Consider the following 27,593-nt stretch of genomic DNA (forward strand, 5'->3'; position numbering starts at 1 on the left):
TATGTATATGTATATGTGTGTATGGATGTATCTGTATGTGTGTATATGTCAGTATATGTATAGGTATATGTAACTGTAGATGTAAATGTATATGTATATGTATATGTATATGTATATGTATATGTATATGTATATGTATATGTATATGTATATGTATATGTATATGTATATGTATATGTATATGTATATGTATATGTAACTATAGATATACATATCTCCCATTGTTTTTGCTAAAGTGTATAACTGTATGATGATGGTGGTGGTGATGTTAGTAATAAATTAGATAAATTAGTTAGGGCAGTAGAGCACTTACATACACGACCTTTCTAGGGGTCGAATGACAATAAAATACACTATAGTCGACCACATCCTGAGTCGACTATAGTTGAATTAAACTATAGTCGACCGGAATCAAGGTCGACTATACTGTATTTGTCCCTTTTTTATGGTTTGTACATGTATAGTTAAATGTATGTATATGTATAGTTAAATGTATGTATATGTATGTATATTAACATACATATATGTATAATGACATTTTCATTGTTTGATTACAGGTTTGGTTCGAGGCGAAGGTCACCATTCGAAGCAAGATGTCTCTTATTCGTGAGATTAAGGACAAACTGACTCCGTCTCAGACAAAGATTTTCAGAGAAACTTGTTTTGGTCATTGGTTAGATATAAAGTGTGATGACAATGATCCGGGATACATACATTGCTTATTAATGAATCAGATTGGCCGTCCAAAAAACTTTGCAATCAACGGACGCGAAATATGTGAGGAGCCAGAAGAGCTATGGTTTCGAGTTACCCGAGATCATGTCATTATGTGTGGTAGACGTGAGTTTTGCTTGGTTACCGGGATGCGGTTTGGTCCGGTTACATCTTTTGTAGATTAGATAGGTCAAGAGAGGTCTGATTTTGACCACTCGGTTTCATCTCGTGTTTTTAGTAAACGACATAGTGGTCCCCGTCATCTTTCAGAGTTTCACGAGGCTTTTTTTAAGGATGAGTTGAAAGGAACTGACAAGGATAAGGTCATAGTCGTCATTGCGTTGATAATTAACTTATGCTTCCTTGGCAAGCAGTTGCGGGATGGTGTAGACGATGATATGCTGCTTTTAATAGAGGACTTTGATTTGATGAACAAGTATCCGTGGGGTTCTTTCTTATGGACCAAACTTTACAATAGTTTGCATCACGTGTTAGTACCTTATAAAGAGAGGGCAGCAGATAAAACCAGGAAGGGGGTGATGACATACCATTTGAGCGGCTTCACTTGGGCATTTAAGGTATTCATCCGTACTTATACCCTGTTAAGCAATTAACACGTCTCATGTTTAATCAAATTTGACTTTTGTTTTGAAGATGTGGATATGGGAGGCATACAAAGAGCGAATAGAAGCATACGCTTTCAAGCCGAAAAGTGATGGCATACCTCGTGGAATCCACTGGAAACGGAAGAAGAAAGTCATGGGCTGGAATGAGTACGTTGAGTTGATGCAACTCCCGGTGAGTATAATTATACCAAAAAGTGTATGTATAGGTATGTGTATATGTATATGTATATGTATATGTATATGTATATGTATATGTATATGTATATGTATATGTATATGTATATGTATATGTATATGTATATGTATATGTATATGTATATGTATATGTATATGTATATGTATATGTATATGTATATGTATATCAGTGCTTGAATGTGTATCTATATGTATATGTATATGTGTATGACATGATGATATCCCTACCGAAGAACGACCTCGTAGTCGCTTGAGGCCCACCAAGACAGAGGCTAAGTGTGAGTGGTGGGTTGCTAGTGTCAACTATTTCAAGAACCCCGATGCTAAAGTCCCGGTGAAGAAAGATGATGATCCGAAGAAATTTGATGATGAGACGAAGAAGGAGTTGATGGATATGATTCAGAATTTGACAAAGAGATTAGATGATCAGGAAAAGAAACATGCCAAGGAGATTAAGGTGATGAGTGATCGGGTTGAGTCTGGCATCCGTGTTACACATGAGACACTAAAGATAGTGCATAGTTTATATGTTTCTCGCGGCATCCATGTAACAAGTATTTTAAAACTCCATTCTTTGATACAAAAGCTTCAACAACAACAACAAGTACAGGTAATTTGTTATTATATAATTCATTTATTGTGCAATTTGATAATTTTCCCAAAGTATAAACTGTGCAGTGTGTTGTGGAGTAGTCGACCTTACGATAGGTCGACTATCACATTATTTGCCTATAGTCGACTATTAATTAGGTCGACTATAGTAAAGTTGTACTATAGTCGACCTTAATCAAGGTTGACTATACTGAATCTTTCTGTTACATTTGTCCTGTGTTCCTTGTGACAGGATGATGGTGGTTTCATTGGTGGATATGTGTCAGATGTAGAAGTTCAAACAACCAAGAACGATATGTTTGATAATGTGAAGGTTGCTTCACCGGTTTATGTGAGGAGAAGCAAAAGGGACCGTCGGGTTGCAAGGGCAAGGATGTCTCCTTACGTTACACCATCACAGATGATCAAAAAGGCTGGTAAGAGAAAGCCTGACATACTAGAGACCGAAATCCCGATAAAACAACAGAAGACGGGGAGACTGAGGGCTCTGGTAGTTGCTGATACTGTTATTCTAGAAATCGTTGACGATTTAATCCATGGATCTGTACTTATCTATCCCGGCCCTTCCACATTATATGATGATGAAAGGAATCTGGAAGGCCCTAAGAACCGGAAGAGACGATGACTCCACATTACGAGTGCATTTCTGTATTTGTTCGGGGCCTATCCGACGGATTTATATTCATCACTGACGAGTTTTGGGAGCGGATCTACAACAAATTTGAAGGCGGTTACTTAGATAACTTTGTAAGTGTTTTATAAACTTATTATTAATATCGTAAAGTTAACTTCGAAAACATGAGATTGACTACGTGTTTGTTAATTGCAGAATATTAATGGTTGGGGATCTATGTTGTTGTGGTGGAGCTACCGTTTAGATCAAATGGATTTTCAGCCGCTAAAGGACCGTCAAAGATGTGCGATCATGCCGGTCGACATGATTAAGTGGATGGGGATTTTTAAAACGAGTGTAACACTTGACCCGAAATACACCAATCCCGATATTACTTGTTATGCAGACGGTTCGAGACTCCCTTTCCCACATTGGTCGAAGTGTCAGAAGGTTAGTATACTTTATACATATACATATACGTATACAGTTTTCATATACATAGACATATACATTCAGATTATAGTTATTTGTAAAACTTTAAATTGTAGGTCCTATTCCCAACCTGTTTGGAAGATGCGGATCACTGGGTGCTTATTGTGCTTGATCTTAAGGACTTCACCGTCGTCATTTATGATAGTTTTGTCAAGCATAAATCAATTGACCACCGCGCTTATTATGTTAAAGAGTTGGGTCGGTGTCTGCCAGAGTTCTTGAGGGCAATTAGCTACACTCATCCACCACATTTCTCGATGCCATCTACATTTACGTATATCGACTCACCTCAGCAGTCAGGATATTACGGTGACTGTGGTGTATGGGTTTGTATACACATGGAGCGGGTGTTTTGTGAGCTAACGTATCCGTTTGAAAAAGATACGGCGAAGGTTGCATTGGAATACAGACACAGGATGGGGAGGACATTCTTTATATCCTGAATCGAAGTACGTAAAAGGTTGATCTAATGTTTGTGTTGGTATTGTATTTTGAAAAGGTTATTTAGTGTTGTATGTATGTGTAGTGTGTAGTTGTATACTAAGTCAGCAGGTTGAACAGGCTCCAAACATACTGCTTTTACAGGTTTCATTTTGAGTGGTCGACCAACATTGTAAAGTGTGCTTGACCACTGCTGAAATACATTATAATCGACCCTGTCGTAGGTCGACCACTTGTAAAAAGTGCTATAGTCGACCACTATATATGAAGTGGTCGACCACTTCTGAAATCCACTATAGTCGACCCTTTTGTGGGTCTACCACTTGACTAATATGCTTTAGTCGACCACTATATATGAAGTGGTCGACTACAAATGGTTTTCATGATTAAAAAGGCAACCTAGGTCCCACATTTAGATAACATTTCTTATCCTTATTAGCTACGGATAGGAAATCCATCTTTCACGATTTTAATCGGACAACGTTAGATCCTTTTATCCTTTTGTACTCTATAAGTTGTAGCATACATGATCGATATTCAAATACACCAAATTCATATTCACAACAAATTAGTAGTTGAAGTTATTCAGAGGTCATTTTGAGGTCATCACTTACTGGTGAGTAATACTTCCCTACTTTTATATGCCTTTACATTTTTAGTGATGAGTAAGTTAAAGATATATATTTGTTCAGGAGGTTATTTTGAACATGTCAATAGTCATATAGTTTATATGTCACTTAATTGTCCCAGAGTACCTTTGAAACTTCCAATCGCGCCAAACAAACACTTAAATCGTACGATTTTGTTAAAAAATGTGTTAAAAAGATCAATGTTTCACACGATTTAGTTATATCTATGAAATACGTTGTCGATAACTATGTCTTGGATATCAATGATGATGAAGATGATTTTAATGATTTTATGAATTTCGCCATCTCAAATCAGCCCGTTCACATATATCTAGAAGATATAACGAATTCAATGCATGTTTTAGGTCGAAACCTTACTAATCCTACTGATCAGTTCAACCTATAACAAAAATACAATAATCAGTTAAACCTACAACAACCGACCAATAATCAGTTCAACCTACAACATCCTTACAATAATCAGTACAACCTACAGCATCCATCCAATAATCAATTCAACCTACATCATCCATCCAATAATCAGTTCAACCTACTACATCCATACAATAATCAGTTCAACCTACAACATCCATACAATAATCAGTTCAACCAACAACAGTCATCCATCAATCAGTACGACCTAGAACACCAAACTGACAATCAGTTCAGCCTACACCACCCGTACAATGCTCAGTACAACCATACACATCCATACACAAATCATTCCAACCTACAAAATCAATCTGTAAATCAGTTCAACTTACACACTCAAACAACAGATGAAATCAACCAACAAATACAATACACCAATATGTTGAACCCAAAACAACCACAAGTTGAAGAAAAGGAAGATCCTTACATCGTTGACCTACCTACATCTGATCAAAGCGAATCCGAGCATGATGATATGGAAAATGTGAATCCAGTCAAACCAACAAAACACCCTTTTTCTAACTACATAGTTGATGAGGATGATGTTCCTGATAGTGATGATGAATACGAAGATGAATACGTCGATCAAAAATCAACTTATGACCAGCCAATTAAGTATAATCCCCAACCAGATGATATATTTTGGAACATGCCACCGTTACTGTCTAACACCCAACCCGAAATGAAACCTAGATCAATGACAATCTATGAAACCTCAGATCTAGTTAAATTGAATCAGACTTTCGAAAACAAGGAAGATTTTCTTATGCAATTACGTACAAAGTGTGTTACTGAAGGGTTCCAGATAAAACCAAAGTACTCAGACAAATTAAGGTATACAGCTACATGCATATCACCAAATTGTTCTTGGTAAATTACTGCTAGGTGTATACAAGATAGCAACAACTTTCAAGTACGGAAGTTGAATGATCTACACACCTGCTCAAATACGCAAATTCTTCCAAACAATAGGCATGCCACCAAGAAGGTCCTAGGGAATATACTGAAAGAGGTGATGAAATAAGAAGGTCGTGTCTATCGACCCAATGATATCAGGACTGATATGTCTGCGCGATTTAAAATTAGTCTATCATACCACCAAGCATGGAAAGCCAAATGTTATACAATTGAGATGTTGAGGGGTAGTCATGAAGATTCCTTTCAAGTACTACCTAATTATCTATATAATCTTAGATTGTCTAACCCAGGTAGTGTAACCAACATTCGAACGGACAACGAAGGCAGATTTGTTATGAGTTACATGTCCATTGGTGCAGCGGTATGTTTAATGCTCTCTTCATTTACTTATTAATTTAACTCGAATTCATTAACAATTTTCCAATACTTTTATATGTAGACACGTTCGTTTGTTAACTATGCATGACCAGTAATCATAGTCGATGGGGCTCATTTAAAAAGTCGTTACTTAGGGACTAACTTGATTGTTGTCGCTATGGATGCTAACAATGGAATCCTTCCATTAGCCTACGGTATTGGAGCAGGAGAGACCACCGATCATTGGACATGGTTTTTTGGTAATCTAATAGACTCTCTACAGTCTTCGGGGTGTTGTATTGATAATCTTACCATTATATCTGACAGGGCACCTGCAATAGCCGCTGGCATATCAATTGTCTTTCCAGAAGTTTTTCATGCACTATGTGCTAGACATTTGTTAGGAAACCTCAAAAGTGTGTCTAAAAGGGTTAAAAGTTACGAGTGGCACTACTGGAAAATGTGCAAAGCGTATAGAAAATCTGATTTTGATCACCACTATGGTATACTATCACGACGTATTCCAGACAGTACACGTACATTCACTACTGTTGGCCTCAACAGATGGTCTAGACATCATGCAGATCGTGTTCGGTATGCTTACCTGACTACTAATAGTGCAGAGTCCATGAACGCGCTGTCAGTTCATGCGAGGAAACTCCCTGTTACAATGCTTCTTGAATTCTTTAGAGCTTCAGTTCAATAATGGTTTTGGGAACATCGAAACACTGCTGATGGTTTAACAACACCTGTCACACCATATGCAGAGCGTAAGCTGGGTAAAAGAAATCGTAAGTCTCTTACTTGGAGTGTCAAACCGATATCACAAATTAAGTTTGAAGTGATGGATATGAAAAAAGGCGGTAAAGTCAATCTACAAGATAAAACTTGCACATGTAAACAATGGCAGTTTTTCGGTCTACCTTGTGGACATGTAATGGCGGTAGCAAGGTATTTTGTCTTACGTGACGTTACTACACACGTTCAGAAGTATTTCCACACTGAAACGTACAAGTCTGCATACATGGAAGACATTAACCCGCTAGATCATATTTCTGAATGGATAGATCCAGGACACCTACAAACCGTCCGACCGCCATTGGTTACAAAACGACAATCAGGTAGACCGAAGAGTACTGCTCGTATACCTTTCCAGGGAGAAGACAAAGACAATTTCAAATCTAAAAGAAAATGCAGTCGTTGCTTGGAACCAGGACACACTAGATCAACTTGCACCGCACATTATGATCTATCTGAAGGTACATAAAAGTCCAAGTGTAAGTCAAAAACGAAGGCAAAGCCGAAGGGGATGGAAAAGGGGAAGGGGAAGGGAAAACGTGAAGCCTCATGCTCAACACAATTTGACTCGACTTACAATTTGAGTGATGATTAGCTTCTTTTTTTAAGTTTTAAATGTGTTTAACTGTCATGGATGATAGGTATGTGTGTTTGTATGTTTTCTGTTTGGTGTGTTTAAGTCTTTGTGGTTTAATAATAAGTTCGGTATGTTATCTGATATATCTTATCCAATAAAAGCGTGCTTTTATGCTTAGTCGACCTACATGTTGGTCAACCACAATGCAAATATGATCGACCTCTTGGTCGACCGTGTTTTTGAAGTAGTCGACCATCGCTTACAAAGAATGTTGGTCGACCACATTGAAATTTGGGATGGTCGACCTAATGGTGTAAATAGACAATTTTTTCGCAAAAAGTGTATTTTGGAATAAAACTTTATAAAAAGGTGTATTTGGGCGAATTTCCCGTGGCAATTTGGACAGGTTGGCAACAGTTTAGCCTCAAAATAGTATAAACTTCCAGTACTATGCTTTTGAATTAATATAAGCATGACTGTCCCTAAATCATTTGTTCGTTTTCGAAGGTTTCAAGAATTCAGGAGTCATTAATAAGCAAATTTGCATATCTTACAACAGTCTACTTCAAATCCTCAAACTCTATGTACAATATCCTTGTGAAAAGCAGAAAGAACCAATATCAGTCTCACAATTCAAAGACGAATTAAAAAGAGATGTTAAAAAAAACTCCCAACACTACAACTGTATCCATATTTTTATTACACTTAGTCGTTCCTTTCAAGCTTATGGCGTGGTAGTAAACATCCATTCTGCAACTTATCAAAGGGATGTTTGTCACGTCCGGTCCCATGCCACAAGCCATTCTTCACCTTCACTAACACGCCTCGTGCCAGTGTATCAACTCAAATCAAATTAAGGAAAAATACGACAAAAAACATATCTTCACACACCGAAATTAAACGATCATTCCACGTTATTCTATCATCAAGGTTTCGCAATAACAACATAAAGTTACTTCAATATTGGTCTAGCATATGGTTTTACCTTATCTGAACTTTTGTCGACGGTTTTTGGATATCTCTATCATCTAAATTTATGACATTAAACATCAGAAGGATTTCCGCTTTTTAATCAGCTAGTTATTGCTTCTAAAATCCATTAGTTCTCAAGAAACAAAGTAAAAACCTACACAATAACTAAAAACTTAATACACCTGAAGGGTGCATTTACCGAACAAATCAGTTCAAGAAAAATTGTGATCACGTTGAACATAACATACGAAGGCCATGTCCACTCACATCAAAAGGTTAAATTCATTAAAATATTTCAAATTGATGTTAAAGTAGGGGGCTCGACTTTTTGATGCAAGGGAACGTGAGAACCAAATCGGTATTATTACCACTATGCTTCATTATCGATAAGCTACAACGTCATTTCCAATCCACCACCATTCTCTCGACGACTAGCATCCAAGCACCGTCATCACCCAAAAGTGTTAAGACTTAAAACAGAAGAAATGAGAAAACCGGGACAAAAAAATAGACCAAAAGCAAAAGAGGTATATAACTGAAAAAAGGTAACAAAATGACAGTTTTGGCAAACTTTTGGTAAAAGGGAAAGGTAAATCTTTTATTTGAAATTAATTAACGAAGACTACATAAATGGTGGACCAAATCTCATTTAAATAGTTAACGTTGAATGCAAAGTATATTTTACTTCTCTTGTGCACATGCAAATGCTAGAAAGAGATAATATTATCACCCAACTCAGTTTCTCGATGGTTTAAGCAAATCTCAGAGGATCCACAAAAAAACACTTTTCAAGCAAATCATCATCATGGGGATCAACGATCGTATTTTGTAGTGATATACGTTACACACTTTAAAAATCGAGCAAAGACAAATTCCTCCTCCTCGTGGTTTACACACTTGATGATTATATTTGTTGTTGAATCCGGTTGAACAACTTGATAAGTAGCTTCAACCAATTTAACTTAAGTAGTTGCCGTTCATTACAACCAATTAAATCAAACTCGAAAAAAATGAATCTAAATTTCCAACCATTGCATACTCAATTCCATTGTCTTAAAAATGTTTACTTAATATTGTTGGGAAATTACGGTCTCACTAATTCCCACCACCCAGCCCAACAATAATAGTAAAGAAATAAGAACAATACACAACACAAGATTTAACGTGGAAACTCCAAAACAGGCGAAAAACCACCGGCTCCCAAAGAGAGAAATACACTATATTACAAATTGTTACAATGATATAGACGACTCTCTTAAGCCAACTACACTCTCCAAAATATTTAACTAATACAACTCTCAAACAAGGGTAAGAAAGAAAGAAATAATCAAATACTTAAAGTGTATTGATTGGTGCAATTTGGAAGTGAGGCTTAACACTCCTTTTATAACCAAGTCACCCCCTCCCACTACTTTCTCCCACCTATGTGGGATAACATCCATTCACAAATACAAAGCAACCATATCCATTTCTTCTAACCAAAACTATAACCAACAAATCTCCACCTTTTGGATAGAAGAAGATAACCATGCTTCCACTTTGCAAAAGAAACCGACGTAGATGCTTCCTCGACGACAACTTCAAGATCCTCATCTTCATGCCGCTGACATTACCTCTAACCCAAGAAATAAAATTTGCATCTTCATCGAACATTGTCAAGACCCGACAATCATTGTCATAACAGACAATCATAACTCTAAACATAATTATCATACTCCACCATAAAGAGTATAGCACTTAGAATATCACATTCCAAGCATTTTATATCGGCACATGTTGTATACCCAGCTGAACTGTTATGGTGCAACTTCCTGTTTGGCTTTCCCTGGAAATTTCATCGGCTACAACATCCGTTTCCACCACACAACCTGCATAAACGCCAAACCAATGCCCATGTGCAATTGAAAAACTGCTAACGAATATCCCTTTCCATGTGGCGCGGACACACCATGAGGATGACGTGATTTCAGAAGAATTCGTCACTCTCCGTAACGACGGAGACAATGTTAGCATCTTTGGAGCCATTTTCCGGATTAGCTCCACCGGGACAATTAACCCTTACATGTCCAGTCTTCCCGCACTTCCAGCATGTCAGATTCTTTCTAGAGTTTCTCTTCTGCCTATTCGAACACAACAGTACCGTAGCTTCTGATGACGAGACTCCGTTACCTTCCAATCTTTTCTCCTCGGATAGGAACTTGCTAGTAACATCTTCAAACTTCAACGTTTCTTTCCCGTACATTAGAATAGGTTTCATGTGCTCATAGGACGCTGATAAAGATAATATCAACCTTAAAGCTTTATCTTCATCATCCGTTTTAACTCCAATAGCCTCCAGTTCCGAAACAATACCGTTAAGAATACTTAGATGATCTGAAATCTTTGAACCTCCATCCATACGCAGAGTATGAAATTGTTCTTTAAGACACAACCGATTTGAGATTCCCTTGCCCTGGTACAACTGCTCTAGTTTAACCCAAAGCTCCTTTGCCGTTGATAACCCGTGCACATTTGCAAGCACGTTCTTTGCAAGACACAAACGAATCGCACTTGCTGCCCTCAAATCCATATCATCCCATTCTTCTTCATCGAACTTACTGCTAGAATCACTGCCAGGAACAAGGGTGGGTTTACCCTTCAAAGCCTTGTGTAAACCAGGCTGAATCAACACATCTTTGACTTGAACCTGCCATAAGCCAAAATTGATCCTCCCATCAAATTTCTCTACATCAAACCTCATTGGACTGAACTTCGACATCGTGTACGTATCCTATAAACAACACTTTCTCTGATTTTGCTCACGTTTCTGTGACGCCCCGTACTAAATCATCATGTACGGACCATCATCAACAGGATCATTACAAGGTTAAGTACTATATGCGTTTTCAAAACAGAGTTTGCATTCATTAATAAAAGTGACGTCATAACATACGTCAATTGTTTTACAAATCAAAGTATGCTTCACTGAGTAGAAGCATTAAATAAGTGTACGTGACCATAATGGTCGTTACATAACATAAGTTCATAAGTAAAAAGTTTGAATGCAACATAAGTAGTCATGCGATAACAACTCTAGGCAGCGGGTTCTACAGCACGACTAGTAAGATAGCGGAAGCGACTTCAAGCACCTGAGAAAATACATGCTTAAAAAGGTCAACACAAAGGTTGGTGAGCTATAGTTTAAGTATAACAGTAATGTAAGTAGGCCACGAGATTTCAGCGCTCAACGAGCATTTCAAAAGTATGTAAAAGTATATGCTTAACCGTGGGCACCCGGTAACTAACTTAACGTTTAATGTACCCCCTTAAAGTGCACTTGGCAAGTGCGTATAACCTCGAAGTATTAAACACTCGTTAAATGCTAGCGCTACTAGCCCGAGTGGGGATGTCAAACCCTATGGATCCATATCTAAGATTCGCGTTCACGGTTCAAAAACCAATGATTAAACGTTACCGAGCTAAAGGGAATGTTTCTGCCGTTATATAACCCACACATATATAAAGTTTAAGTACTCGTGCCTAGTATGTAAAACATAAAATCCGCATGTATTCTCAGTTCCCAAAATAAGTTAAAGTAAAAAGGGAATGCTATAACTCACAATGATTAGTAGTAATGGTAAGGTAGTAGTCGGAAAGTGGTGTGCAAGTAACGGTCCAACGTCCTCAACCTAAGTCAAATAGCACTAAGTCAATAAGTCGTCTCAAAAGGTTTACAAGTACGTAATTAAGGTCATAAGGGTCATCATCAATCATCATTAAACAAAAGGTAACAAGTAAGACTCGTTTATGAAAGTCGTTTAAAACAAAGGCTGACTTCGGTCAGTTACCACGGCCTCTACCCTTACTGAATTAAGGTGAGACCAGTGGTCATGGCTCCGTCTATGAGTCCCTTAAGTGTGGTAAAATTTACAGAAGCAAACTCGTCTTGGTTTGACCGTGGCGACGGTCTAAGTGCGAGTAGGTCAGAAATTTCTGCACAACGTTAAAGGACATGGTAACGATCGGAGGGCCATAAATCCTAAACCGTAACTCGGATTAAGACGAGTCCTATATGAAAAGTTATCTACTCGAAAAGTTCTATCTAAAAATCAAGGTTAGAACAGCCCAGGTCTACTGGTCTGTTCCAGAAGCAGTAGGTCAGAAACTTTTGGACAGAATGCAGTGGGTTTTCAAGGGTTCCGGTGATCTTGGTGTTGGATGCTCATCATGGTTCTCATTCTTGATGCGTATAGCTTCAAGTGTACAACTCATGGATGTGTATACATCATTTTAACCAAGATTTGTCCATCATAACCTTAGTGCAAGTCTAAGACATGAATTTGATGAACCAAAGTTACATCAAGTCCTAGATCTACACACACATGAACAATGAAAGTAATTCTAACTAAGTTTTGACACTAGCAACACAAGTGTGAGTCTAAGACATGTAGATCAACTCACTTAAGAGTTGTATAATGTTTGATGAACCAAGGTTACATGTAAGTTTATGAACAAGTTCATGAACACTAAGAAAGATCACAACCAAGTGTTGGATCCATGATACTTGCACCAAAGTGTAAGCTCTTGTTGGTTTCATGTCCTTGTTCAAATGTGTAGTAAGCAACTAACAATAAGAAATAAAGAAAATGAATGATAAGCCTAAACCAACCATGAAGGTGGTATTCTAGTAACATACAACAAACAAGAACACAAGTAACAATTATAAAGATTATAAACTTTAAATCTTTTGAAACAAAATATGTAGAACATAACTAGATAGATTATGTTCTTGGATGTTCTTGATAAATACAAGATATTATGAAGAATCAAAACTAGGAAGTTAGATTCTTGAAAGTTAGTAAGTAAGTAACAACAACATGTAACAAGAATCAAACAACAAACAAAGATTGATGATGATGAATGCTTATGAAATCAGTTTTTACCAACAAAGAAAAGAAGAAAAGAAGTTGTTTCAAACACTTACAAGTATGAGAGAAAAAGAGAAGAAAGTTTGAGGGAATTTGCAAGTAAAGTGTGTGTGTTTTTGAGAGAGCATACAAGTGAGAGTAATGAAGGAAAAATGAAATCAAACACCACTAAATGGTCATCAAAATCTCGGCATTCAGCAGAAAAAAAGAGGGGATGGGTTGGTTCATTGGTTACTAGCTTGTAAAGATGACAAAAGTTGGGTAAAAGAGGTGTTTACATGGGGATAATGAGCCAACAAGATTCCTAAAGCCTTTAACTAGCTAGTTCCATTTAAATTTGCTACTTACAAGTCATCATGGGCTAACTAATTCATAAATATAAGTAGGGTGGGCTTACACTAGTCCATTAACACTTAAAAGGCCCAAGTTGCAAGTAGTTAGCAAGTAATCCAATAAAAGTCCATCTTAAGCCCAAGTAATTAACTAAAAGCCTTAGTTAATTAAAATGATTAATAAAATTAATCATGAATGTAAATAATATCTTAAAATATTATTCGTGCAAGTTCCGGGTGTCACAAAGACGTTTCGGGCATTTAAAGTTCAAGTACGGGCAATTAAAGCAACATGTAAATGTAATAACATACATTCGTTTAATCAAGCGTATTAATAATAATAATTATTAATAAATAACGTTGGAAAAACCAGGGTCGTTACATTACCCACCTGTTAAAGAAAATTTCGTCCCGAAATTTAAGCTGAAGTAGATGGAGGAGTCGGGAAAAGATGAGGATATTTCCGCATCATTTGATCCTCTCGTTCCCAAGTAAACTCAGGTCCTCGTTTGGCATTCCATCGTACTCGTACAATCGGAATCTTGTTGCGTTTCAAAGTTTTGATCTCACGATCCATAATCTCAACAGGTTCCTCCACAAAGTGGAGTTTGTCATCAATAGTAAGTTCTTCCAATGGTATGATGAGTTCGGGTGCAGCAAGACACTTCTTCAAGTTTGACACATGGAAGGTAGGATGAACTGAGCTCAATTGTGCTGGTAGATCCAAACGGTATGCAACTGGTCCAACACGTTCCAAGATCTCGAAAGGTCCAATGTATCGTGGGTTCAACTTTCCACGTTTTCCAAAACGGATCACACCTTTCCAAGGTGCAACCTTCAACATTACACGATCACCAACATTAAATTCAAAGTCTTTCCGTTTAAGATCGGCATAGCTCTTTTGGCGATCACGGGCAGTCTTAAGTCTAGCTTGGATCTGAGCAATCTTCTCCGTGGTTTCGTGAACTACCTCGGGTCCGGTGATTTGCTTTTCGCCTACTTCGGCCCAACAAATAGGAGATCGGCACTTACGACCATACAATGCTTCAAAAGGTGCAGCATTAATGCTTGAGTGATAACTGTTGTTGTACGAGAATTCGGCGAGTGGCAAATGCCTTTCCCAGGCCTTTCCAAAATCGATGACACATGCACGCAGCATGTCCTCCAAGGTCTGAATCGTTCGTTCACTTTGCCCGTCAGTCTGAGGATGATAAGCAGTACTCATGTCAAGACGAGTTCCCATGGCTTCTTGCAAAGAACGCCAAAATCTGGAAGCAAAACGGGGATCGCGATCGGAGATGATTGATAAAGGTACACCATGACGAGATACAACCTCTTTGATGTACAGCTGAGCAAGTCTTTCCATTGTATCAGTTTCCTTCATCGCTAGGAAGTGTGCAGATTTGGTGAGGCGGTCAACAATAACCCAAATAGTATCGCATCCGCCCACCGTCTTTGGCAGCTTAGTAATGAAATCCATTGTGATCCTTTCCCACTTCCATTGTGGGATTTCCGGCTGTTGAAGTAACCCAGAAGGTCTCTGATGTTCGGCCTTAACTTTCGAACAAGTCAAACACTTCCCAACATAAGTTGCAACGTCCTTCTTAAGATTCGGCCACCAATACTGTTCTTTAAGGTCGTGGTACATTTTACCTGCACCGGGGTGAATCGAATATCTTAATTTGTGTGCTTCATCAAGTATCAGGCTTCGTAGATCTCCATAGTAAGGTACCCAAATTCTTCCGGCATAACATCGGAGTCCAGACTCTCTAACCTCGAATCGAGAGACAAGTATGTTCAAATGCTCGTGAGATATGTTCTCCTCCTTGAGAGCCTCAACTTGGGCTACTCTGATCTGGTTGTTGAGGTTCGAATGGATGGTGATGTTCAGAGCCCTAACACGGAGAGGTGCCGTCCTCTCCTTTCGGCTTAAAGCGTCAGCTACAACATTGGCCTTGCCAGGGTGATAACGGAGTTCACAATCGTAGTCGTTGAGCGTCTCGATCCATCGACGCTGTCTCATATTCAATTGCTTCTGATCGAAGATGTGCTGGAGACTCTTGTGGTCGGTGAAGATAGTGCTCTTAGTTCCATACAGATAATGTCTCCACAATTTGAGTGCAAAGACAACGGCTCCAAGTTCAAGATCATGTGTAGTGTAGTTCCGCTCGTGAATCTTCAATTGGCGGGAGGCATAGGCAATAACCTTTGATCGTTGCATCAGTACACAACCAAAACCACTCTTCGATGCATCGCAATAAACAACAAAGTCGTCACTGCCTTCAGGAAGTGATAGGATAGGTGCGGAGGTTAACTTCTTCTTCAAAATTTGGAATGCTGATTCGTGTGTGGGTTCCCAAATGAACTTCTTGCCCTTGTGAGTCAGTGCGGTCAAAGGACGCGCAATCAGAGAAAATCCTTCGATAAACCTTCGATAATAACCGGCGAGACCTAGAAATTGGCAAATATGCGTTGGAGTAGTGGGGGTCTCCCACTTGCTGATGGCTTCAATCTTGGCGGGATCAACTTTGATACCCTGGTCGCTCACAACATGACCCAAAAACTGTACTTCCTTCAACCAAAATTCGCACTTGGAGAATTTGGCGTAAAGTTGCTCTTGTCTTAAGAGTTCAAGCACTAGCCGAAGGTGTTGCTCATGTTCTTCTTCGCTCTTAGAGTAGATGAGGATATCATCTATGAAGACGATAACAAACTTATCCAAGTAAGGCTTGCAGACACGATTCATGAGATCCATGAACACGGCAGGTGCATTTGTCAAACCGAATGGCATCACGAGGAACTCATAATGACCATAACGGGTCCTGAATGCAGTTTTCATCACGTCACTTTCCTTCACCCTCAGCTGGTGATATCCGGATCGCAAATCGATCTTTGAATAAACGCTCGATCCTTGTAGTTGATCAAAAAGATCATCAATTCGTGGAAGAGGATATCGATTCTTGATAGTCAATTTGTTGAGTTCACGGTAGTCGATACACATACGAAAGGATCCATCCTTCTTCTTTACAAACAACACAGGTGCGCCCCAAGGTGAGAAGCTTGGTTGGATAAACCCTCGATCTAATAGCTCTTGTAGTTGACTCTGTAATTCTTGCATCTCGGAAGGTGCGAGTCTATAAGGTGCGCGAGCTACAGGTGCAGCTCCTGGCACTAAGTCAATCTGAAACTCTACTGCTCTCTGCGGCGGTAATCCAGGCAATTCCTCTGGGAAGACATCAGAAAATTCGTTCACAATTCGAACGTCGTTCACGTTCTTCACCTCAGTTTCTACCGCTTTCACATGTGCTAGGACAGCAAAGCGTCCCTTCTTCATAATCTTTTGCGCTTTCACGCAACTAATGAGGTTCAACTTCGAGGTACATCTCTCTCCATAGATAACCAGTGGTTCGCCATCTCCTTGTGGTATGCGAAGTGCTTTCTCTCCACAGATAACATCGGCCTTTATCTTGCTCAACCAATCCATACCGACGATCGCGTCAAAACTTCCCAGTTTGATAGGTATCAAATCAATTTCGAAATCTGCACCAGCTATGTTGATAATAGCTCCACGACTAATATGGTCAACCTTTTCAAGTTTTCCATTGGCGACCTCGACAAGCATACTTTCCTTCAAAGGAACTAACGACCAATCTAACTTATCACAAAAATGTCTACACACATAGCTTCTATCGGCACCAGTATCAAATAGGACAGAAGCTAAAAGATTGTTGATCTTGAATATACCTGTCACCAAGTCGGGGTTGTCGCGAGCGTCCCTTGCATTAACATTGAAGGCTCTAGCACGTGGTGGTCCGCCATCCTTACGCTTGTTAGGACACTCGTTTCTGAAATGGCCCGTCTTTCCACATTCATAACACTTCTTAGGCCCATTGTTGTTGTGGTTTGGCTTCACATTCAAAGTGGTAACCTTGCAATCCTTGCCAACATGTCCAGATCGTTGGCACTTCTCACAGATAACATTGCAATACCCAGTGTGGTGCTTGTAGCACCTATTGCATTGTGGTAAGGTTCCTTTGTAGTTCGGATTGGTGCGGTTGTTGTTGTTGGGGTTGGTATTGTTGTTGTGCATGTTGTTGTTTTGCCTGAACCCTTCATGTCGTTTTGCCGGGTTTTGATCATAGTTCCTACCCCTGTTGTTGTTGTTGTGGTTGTTGTCCCATTTCCTCTTTTCACCACTAACAGTTTCAAACTTAGCCTTCTCCGGCTCGTCAAGGATGATTTGATTCAAGAGAGTATGCGCCATGCGCATTGCTTCGGGAACACTTGGTGGCTTGGATGAGGTAACATTACCCTTGATGGACTTAGGAAGTCCCGAGAAGTATTTCTCCAAACGCTTAAATTCGGGGGTGACCATGGTTGGACACATAAGAGCCAATTCCAAAAACCTACGGTTGTAGCTGTTAAGGTCGTTCCCTACGGTTTTCAATTGCATAAATTCGATTTCCATCTTTTGAATCTCGGTTCTCGGGCAGTATTCCTCGATCATAGCACATTTAAATTCTTCCCAAGGCGTAGCGTACGCCTCATCAATTCCTTGCGCTTGGGCCATGGTATTCCACCATGTAAGCGCGCCATCCGAAAGTGTGCAAGATGCAAATTTCGTTTTGTTAGCCTCAGAACAATTGCTAACCCTGAATACCGATTCCAACTTTTCGAACCATCTGGTGAGACCGACGGGTCCCTCAGTGCCACTGAAGTAGTGTGGCTTGCAGTTTTGGAATTCCTTGTAAGTACACCCATCTCGGACGACAGGTGGATTGACAGGCGGTGGTGGTGGAACTTGGGGTTGTCTTTCAGCTAGTGCAGCAGCGACTCGCTCGTTAATCATTTCCTCAATTTGTGCCGCGGTGGGGATAGATCTCCCGTTGGCCATGATGTTCTATACAAACATTTTGACTCAAGTCAAAATCCATTATGCAAATAATAATAGTACATTATATAACAACCAACATGAAAACAGCACAACACATGTTGATTAAATAACGCAAGCAGATATAGGTACCACAAAACCATGAGATGATAACGTAAATAGAACACTTGCGCAAGAAGTAAGCAACACAAATTCCATTCATTACTGATAATAAGTTCATACATTACAATAAGTTCGTACATTACATAAGTGAAATATGAAATTACAAAAGAGATTACAATACAGAATCTAGTACAAAGTCCTACGGCGATGGTGGGTACAAGATGTCCAAAACATGAGCCAACTGCTCCTCGAGCTCAGTAACTCGAGTCTGGAGAATCTCAATCTCCCGCCTCATTTCCTCATTAGAGGAAGATGGTGGGGCAGGTGGTGCTGGCGGTGCAGGTGGAGCCGGTGGTGCTGAAGTGGATGGTCCGGCTCTGGGTGGAGACGGTAATATCAGTGGGTCGGCGGGGTACGGCACCAGCCGTTTACGAGCAGTGATCCTACGACACCGACCATAAGCGTCAGTGACAGTACGACCAGGAATTATGCCAGCGAAGCGATACCGCTTCTTCGGCGGGGTAGAAGGTGCCTGAATCGGTCGGTCAGCGGGATCCTCCTCATCACTGGAGTCGTCAGATGAGGTGTCGTCTGAAGAAGCATCGGTGGAAGAACCGTCGTCTGAATCATGCGGTGGTGGCGCGGGTGGCTCAACATATCCGAAAGCGGCCAACATCTGTCGGTGTCGGCCTGGCGTAATCACGGCTAAGCGGCCGTCGGCAGTGCGTCGGCAAGGTGTGCGCCAGTGATTACGGAAGGGTCCTTCCCCGAACTCCGCGGGGATCTCCATGCCACCAATGCGAGCCAGTTGCCTCAGGGGTCTGGAAGAAGACGCCGGGATAGGCACACTAGAGCTAGCTCCAGAACTAGAGGCGCCGGGGTCGCCAGTGGGTGTCGGGGCCGGAATGTCGGCAGCAGCAGCAGCAACAGGTGCAGTAGTGGGTGGAACAACGGGGCCTGAGCCGCTCGGGATGTCAGTAGGTGGAACGTCCGACATCTGAACAAGGAAAAAAATAAATTTTCCATGTCAGTATGTCATAAAGCAAGCAAATAATAGGCCAACAGTTTAAATCATGTATAACAATAAGTAGCATGGCAATATCAGTAATCGTACGAAACTAGCATGCAATCGAAAGCAAGTAATAGCATGCAGTAGTGAAATCATGTAGTAGCATACGGCATATAGCAGTAACAGTAAGCAGCAGCATGCAGTAAGTTCAGCGGAAACAAGTAAACTAACAAGTTGTAGATTAGCCCTATTAGTGAATCCTACTCGGGTCGGTCTTAGACTCACTAATGCATCCTAATTCCCTACAACCAATGCTCTGATACCAAATGTGACGCCCCGTACTAAATCATCATGTACGGACCATCATCAACAGGATCATTACAAGGTTAAGTACTATATGCGTTTTCAAAACAGAGTTTGCATTCATTAATAAAAGTGACGTCATAACATACGTCAATTGTTTTACAAATCAAAGTATGCTTCACTGAGTAGAAGCATTAAATAAGTGTACGTGACCATAATGGTCGTTACATAACATAAGTTCATAAGTAAAAAGTTTGAATGCAACATAAGTAGTCATGCGATAACAACTCTAGGCAGCGGGTTCTACAGCACGACTAGTAAGATAGCGGAAGCGACTTCAAGCACCTGAGAAAATACATGCTTAAAAAGGTCAACACAAAGGTTGGTGAGCTATAGTTTAAGTATAACAGTAATGTAAGTAGGCCACGAGATTTCAGCGCTCAACGAGCGTTTCAAAAGTATGTAAAAGTATATGCTTAACCGTGGGCACCCGGTAACTAACTTAACGTTTAATGTACCCCCTTAAAGTGCACTTGGCAAGTGCGTATAACCTCGAAGTATTAAACACTCGTTAAATGCTAGCGCTACTAGCCCGAGTGGGGATGTCAAACCCTATGGATCCATATCTAAGATTCGCGTTCACGGTTCAAAAACCAATGATTAAACGTTACCGAGCTAAAGGGAATGTTTCTGCCGTTATATAACCCACACATATATAAAGTTTAAGTACTCGTGCCTAGTATGTAAAACATAAAATCCGCATGTATTCTCAGTTCCCAAAATAAGTTAAAGTAAAAAGGGAATGCTATAACTCACAATGATTAGTAGTAATGGTAAGGTAGTAGTCGGAAAGTGGTGTGCAAGTAACGGTCCAACGTCCTCAACCTAAGTCAAATAGAACTAAGTCAATAAGTCGTCTCAAAAGGTTTACAAGTACGTAATTAAGGTCATAAGGGTCATCATCAATCATCATTAAACAAAAGGTAACAAGTAAGACTCGTTTATGAAAGTCGTTTAAAACAAAGGCTGACTTCGGTCAGTCACCACGGCCTCTACCCTTACTGAATTAAGGTGAGACCAGTGGTCATGGCTCCGTCTATGAGTCCCTTAAGTGTGGTAAAATTTACAGAAGCAAACTCGTCTTGGTTTGACCGTGGCGACGGTCTAAGTGCGAGTAGGTCAGAAATTTCTGCACAACGTTAAAGGACATGGTAACGATCGGAGGGCCATAAATCCTAAACCGTAACTCGGATTAAGACGAGTCCTATATGAAAAGTTATCTACTCGAAAAGTTATATCTAAAAATCAAGGTTAGAACAGCCCAGGTCTACTGGTCTGTTCCAGAAGCAGTAGGTCAGAAACTTTTGGACAGAATGCAGTGGGTTTTCAAGGGTTCCGGTGATCTTGGTGTTGGATGCTCATCATGGTTCTCATTCTTGATGCGTATAGCTTCAAGTGTACAACTCATGGATGTGTATACATCATTTTAACCAAGATTTGTCCATCATAACCTTAGTGCAAGTCTAAGACATGAATTTGATGAACCAAAGTTACATCAAGTCCTAGATCTACACACACATGAACAATGAAAGTAATTCTAACTAAGTTTTGACACTAGCAACACAAGTGTGAGTCTAAGACATGTAGATCAACTCACTTAAGAGTTGTATAATGTTTGATGAACCAAGGTTACATGTAAGTTTATGAACAAGTTCATGAACACTAAGAAAGATCACAACCAAGTGTTGGATCCATGATACTTGCACCAAAGTGTAAGCTCTTGTTGGTTTCATGTCCTTGTTCAAATGTGTAGTAAGCAACTAACAATAAGAAATAAAGAAAATGAATGATAAGCCTAAACCAACCATGAAGGTGGTATTCTAGTAACATACAACAAACAAGAACACAAGTAACAATTATAAAGATTATAAACTTTAAATCTTTTGAAACAAAATATGTAGAACATAACTAGATAGATTATGTTCTTGGATGTTCTTGATAAATACAAGATATTATGAAGAATCAAAACTAGGAAGTTAGATTCTTGAAAGTTAGTAAGTAAGTAACAACAACATGTAACAAGAATCAAACAACAAACAAAGATTGATGATGATGAATGCTTATGAAATCAGTTTTTACCAACAAAGAAAAGAAGAAAAGAAGTTGTTTCAAACACTTACAAGTATGAGAGAAAAAGAGAAGAAAGTTTGAGGGAATTTGCAAGTAAAGTGTGTGTGTTTTTGAGAGAGCATACAAGTGAGAGTAATGAAGGAAAAATGAAATCAAACACCACTAAATGGTCATCAAAATCTCGGCATTCAGCAGAAAAAAAGAGGGGATGGGTTGGTTCATTGGTTACTAGCTTGTAAAGATGACAAAAGTTGGGTAAAAGAGGTGTTTACATGGGGATAATGAGCCAACAAGATTCCTAAAGCCTTTAACTAGCTAGTTCCATTTAAATTTGCTACTTACAAGTCATCATGGGCTAACTAATTCATAAATATAAGTAGGGTGGGCTTACACTAGTCCATTAACACTTAAAAGGCCCAAGTTGCAAGTAGTTAGCAAGTAATCCAATAAAAGTCCATCTTAAGCCCAAGTAATTAACTAAAAGTCTTAGTTAATTAAAATGATTAATAAAATTAATCATGAATGTAAATAATATCTTAAAATATTATTCGTGCAAGTTCCGGGTGTCACAAAGACGTTTCGGGCATTTAAAGTTCAAGTACGGGCAATTAAAGCAACATGTAAATGTAATAACATACATTCGTTTAATCAAGCGTATTAATAATAATAATTATTAATAAATAACGTTGGAAAAACCAGGGTCGTTACAGTTTCGAATAGCCAAAAGATGTAGCAGGTAGCCAGGACCCTTTAAATCGGAAATCCACAACTCGCCACTAACAAATCCAACTATTACTACGAATCAGAAAAAATATTGTCTAACCAGATACCCTATACGATCAATAGAACTCGTTTCTGATGTGGACGATCCACTCCCGTGGCAACCACAGAGCATACTCCGACTCCTATAACCGAGACCCTCGTCAAACCTGACGCTCTGATACCAGTTGTTGGGAAATTACGGTCTCACTAATTCCCACCACCCAGCCCAACAATAATAGTAAAGAAATAAGAACAATACACAACACAAGATTTAACGTGGAAACTCCAAAACAGGAGAAAAACCACCGGCCCCCCAAAGAGAGAAATACACTATATCACAAATTGTTACAATGATATAGACGACTCTCTTAAGTCAACTACACTCTCCAAAATATTTAACTAATACAACTCTCAAACAAGGGTAAGAAAAAAAGAAATAATCAAATACTTAAAGTGTATTGATTGGTGCAATTTGGAAGTGAGGCTTAACACTCCTTTTATGACCAAGTCATCTCCCTCCCACTACTTCCTCCCACCTATGTGGGGTAACATCCATTCACAAATACAAAGCAACCATATCCATTTCTTCTAACCAAAACTATAACCAACAAATATAACTCATAATTGAATGGAAATACCACCGAGGCATTTGCCAGAGTGGTATCGCGGTGGTGTCTAACACCCTCGCCGAGTAAGAGGTCCAGGGTTCGAACCTGGCTTCTGAATGACCAAATTAAACATGGACTGAAATAGGCTCCATTGAAGTCAGCCCAAAGGGAAGGTTTTACCGACCCGATCCGGGACTAAGGTCCGGCCCGCTGCCCCTCGGGATGGTTTAAGGGTTCGGATCCATGTGATCGTGGTTCGGGTTTCCTGCCCGAACGTGTGTGTGTGCGTGCAAATGATGACTAGGCTTCGGTCCGGACTGATGCAATCTTGCCGTTCAAAAAAAAAAAAAAAAAAAATTGAATGGAAATACAACAGGTTCGTCCACATAGCACATCTCTAGATTTATACAGTTAAAAAACCAGATTTTTATCATCATACAACAATCCAAACAAAATATTAGATCAACACATATCAGAAGCTACCAAATCAAAATTAACTACTCTACGATTAATTGTAGTTCTCCAATGGGCCTCGGCCCTTTTAACTACACCCCATCATTGTATCATTGTAGATTGTGTAAAAGAAAACCCGGGGGAAAATTGAAGGTGGTTATTGTACTTATTTTTAAAATATCGACCGTGACAAATCATAAGATAAATAACCAGTTTACAAGAGTCAATTTATACATGTCAGAAATATTAACTTTCATCAATATATTAAACAAGCCGTCGTGTGAGATTTGATCCAGGCGTAGACGACGTATTCGTTGCACTAGGGGATTCATTATAAGAGATATAGAAGCTGATGATATCGGCATATTCGTTGGTTTGAGTGTGTGATACCAAAGGAAGTTGTTATTAACCTCAACCCTAACTCATAATTAGATTTAGAGTAAATGGGCCGCTAAAACCAACAAATACGATGTTATCATCGGCTTAGGTATATTTTACGATGAATCCCTCAATGCAACGAATAACTCGCCTACGTCAAAATCAAATCCCACACGACGAATTGTTTAATATATTGACGAAAGTTGATGTTCCTGACCTGTATAAAATGACTTGTAAACCGGTTATGTTATCGTTTGATTTGTAACAATTGATAATTTATGAATAAGTACAATAACAGAACTTTACTTTGGGCTTTCTATTACATAATCAACAATGATGGGATGGGGTGTAGTTAGTGAGCTAAGACCTATGAAAATAAAATACAATTAATCGTAGAGTAGTTAATTATGATTTGGCAGCTTTCGACATATGATTTGGCAGCTTTCGACATGTGTTGATGTGATATTTTGTTTGGATTGGTGAATAGTGATAAAGATCTAGTTGTCTATAACTTCATAAACCTGAAGAGGCGCTATGTAAACGAACATGTCGTATTTCTTTCATTCAATCATGATCAGGAGTTTCTAAAAGTAAAAGATATTGAAGAGAATGAAATTAATTAGGCAATGGTTGAAAATTTGAATCGATTTTTTTCGAGTTGGATTTAATTGGTGATAATGAATGGCAACTACATGATTTGATTGAAGCTAATGATCAAACAACAAATATAATCATCAAATGTGTAAACCATGAAGACATGAAAAATGTCTTTGCACAATCTTTAAAGTGAGTAAGATACTATACTACAAGATATTGTCGTTGAATTGAAAGAAATAATAATAATAATACCATAATAATAAGCCAAGTGTGAAACAAAGGACTAATTATGAAAACCATATATTCTCAGGGTAAGATTTTGAATTGAAAGTTTACCAAAGGATGTTGCCATAGCAGTTACACCCGAGTCACTTTGATCTTCACGAATGCACTTAATCACATGTATACGCTTCATCTGCCACCCCTAAACAAGTATACCATCATGAGCCAACCAAGTCTAATTTGAGCACAAAAGTTATGTCTATAATATAATAAGACAAACTTACAAATCAATAATGTTTTTACAAAAAAAAAAAAAAAAAACAGAAGTCAAATGGTTTCACCAACTAAAAACAACAGAATATACCGGTTGGTGGTTCAAAACATTGAACAATCTATCAGGAAGCCTACATTGGCTAGTTTCTTATACAAAAGGGCTTCATAAATGGTATCTAATTAACGATACTTAAAGTTAGTATTGCGGCCTACTAATTTCCAAGAGTGGGTTAATATTAGTTAAAAATGGCGTAAAACCATAAGATCGGGGATTTAGTTCAGCTAAACAACAAGTTGCTTCATATGTTGGCTTGACCTGAACCAACATAAGTTAACAATAATAATAATAAGTAAATAAATTATAAATAATTAAAAATAGATACTAGTACTAAATAATATTCATAATAATCCAATAGTAAAATGATGGTGAGTATTGCGGTTTAAAAAGGAGGGTTTTAGTATGGTGGGTATTGTATGTTAGAAATCTCTTCTGAACAAAAGAAGCTCTTTTATATAGATTGGCTTGTAACTTGTTAAAGGGCTGTTCTATGAGGCTTTTTTATTACTAAATGTAACTTGTTAAAGTTGTTTTATAAGTAGGTAAAGAGTGTAAATTGGGGGTTTAGTGAATAGTCACTATCTGCGTGAAAATAAGTTTAGTTATGTTGCTAATTGTATAATCAAAAGACTATACGACCTCTTTTGAAACCAAGCTCGAGTAGCTTTTGTAGAAGCGCTTAGTAATGGTAATTAAAATATTCAAATCCTCATAATTTTAATTAATAATTATCAATAATTTTACACATGTTGTTATGTATGTTATGTAGAGCTTAATAATTAATAATAATATTAATAATTAATAATTAATAATAATAATATAATTCAGTAAGTATAAAAGACAACATAAATCAAAGAATTGAAAACTAAGACTGGAGAAAGAGCGACAAGAACAAAACGGAAACAAAATTATTAACTCACCAACCACATACCTCCTGCCGGAAGTCGCCGCCTGCGACGGAGAGGAAGAAGAAAACGTCGGATGTCGCCGGCGTTTAAGCAGCAGCCACCCAAGTCAGCCAAGTAGATGTAGACCTAAGAAACCACCTGAGACACATCCGGCGAACAGAATGCACGTGAAAAGTCAGAATGAATGACCGGAAAACTTTCAAATCCGGTAACGAGGACTAGAAGAGTGGATCTGAAAGGATAAAGAGAAAAAGCAGTAAACGAAAAGGAAAAATAAACGCCTGACCTCCGGCGAGATGCTGGAGTCCATTAATGACGGCGACGACGGCTTAGAGATAAGGGTTTCAAGTGAGAGGCGGGACAAAAAAGTGCATAAGAAGAGAAAAGTGTAGGGTATACTGATATTTATTGTGATGATAAAGCCCCGTCTATATGTATTCTCTCTCCATTTCGGTCAAACCTATTTTCTCTCTCTCTGTACCACTTCACGTGATTCTTTTTCTTTTTCAAATTTCTTCAAGTTCCTTTAGATCTAGATCTACCATTCAAGTTTGTTATCAATTACTTCATCGTTTTTTTTTTTCAACAAAACATTCTCCTTTTCTTCTAGATTGTTCAACCTTCGCTGTTTTGTAGATCTAAGGGTATGATCGGACGTCCGGCCACCGGCATCTCGCCGGTAGTTCGGTTTTTCCGGCTTTTTGTGTAATAAAGTTCAACCGCTTCCTTCTCCTCTGACGTCACTGGGTTTGATCGTCTTCTCCGGTCACTGGTAAGGCGGACAGGCGGCGATTCCGGGTTGTTTCATCACGGGATCTGCTCGTTAAACGTGGTTTGGAGTTGGCGGGTCCTTCCGATCGGCTGATGGGATTAAGGTTTGTCCTCTTATTTCCTTGGTTTCGATGCCTTTTACCGGTTTCATTTTCTTGGGTGTGTGTAGGCGACGAGCTCCATCGTAGCTTTACACCCACTTAGGTTGGGTTGCGGATTTTTGGTGGTGGGCCTTGGATCTTGTGGGTGTAACATCCCGTCTTTTTCCGTTTACTTTACGTTTAATTATTTTAAAGTCCGTTATTTAATTATAACATCTCTCGCTTACTCTACGTATTTAAGGTAATTCGTTTGGTTAATTCACGCACCCGTATTTAAACTTGAAGGACCAATATTGCCATGTGACCAAAGTCATGACTAGGTCAAAGGGTCAAACATCCATCTCCTCCATTCATTTCCATCCTCCTCATTCCTAATACTTTCACTTTTGCTCTCAAACACCCAATTCATACA

General features: G+C 38.9%; 1 protein-coding gene across 1 annotated transcript; it reads left to right on the top strand.

Annotated features, from left to right (window-relative positions):
• The first annotated feature begins 6,873 nt into the window (after nucleotides 1-6,873).
• On the top strand, nucleotides 6,874-7,296 carry LOC139855106 (uncharacterized). The gene has a single exon (XM_071844356.1). The coding sequence runs from the start codon at nucleotides 6,874-6,876 to the stop codon at nucleotides 7,294-7,296; it is 423 nt and encodes a 140-aa protein (XP_071700457.1).
• The last annotated feature ends 20,297 nt before the right edge of the window (nucleotides 7,297-27,593 follow it).

Source organism: Rutidosis leptorrhynchoides, chromosome 6 (assembly GCF_046630445.1).
Source record: "Rutidosis leptorrhynchoides isolate AG116_Rl617_1_P2 chromosome 6, CSIRO_AGI_Rlap_v1, whole genome shotgun sequence".
Taxonomy (NCBI): domain Eukaryota; kingdom Viridiplantae; phylum Streptophyta; class Magnoliopsida; order Asterales; family Asteraceae; genus Rutidosis; species Rutidosis leptorrhynchoides.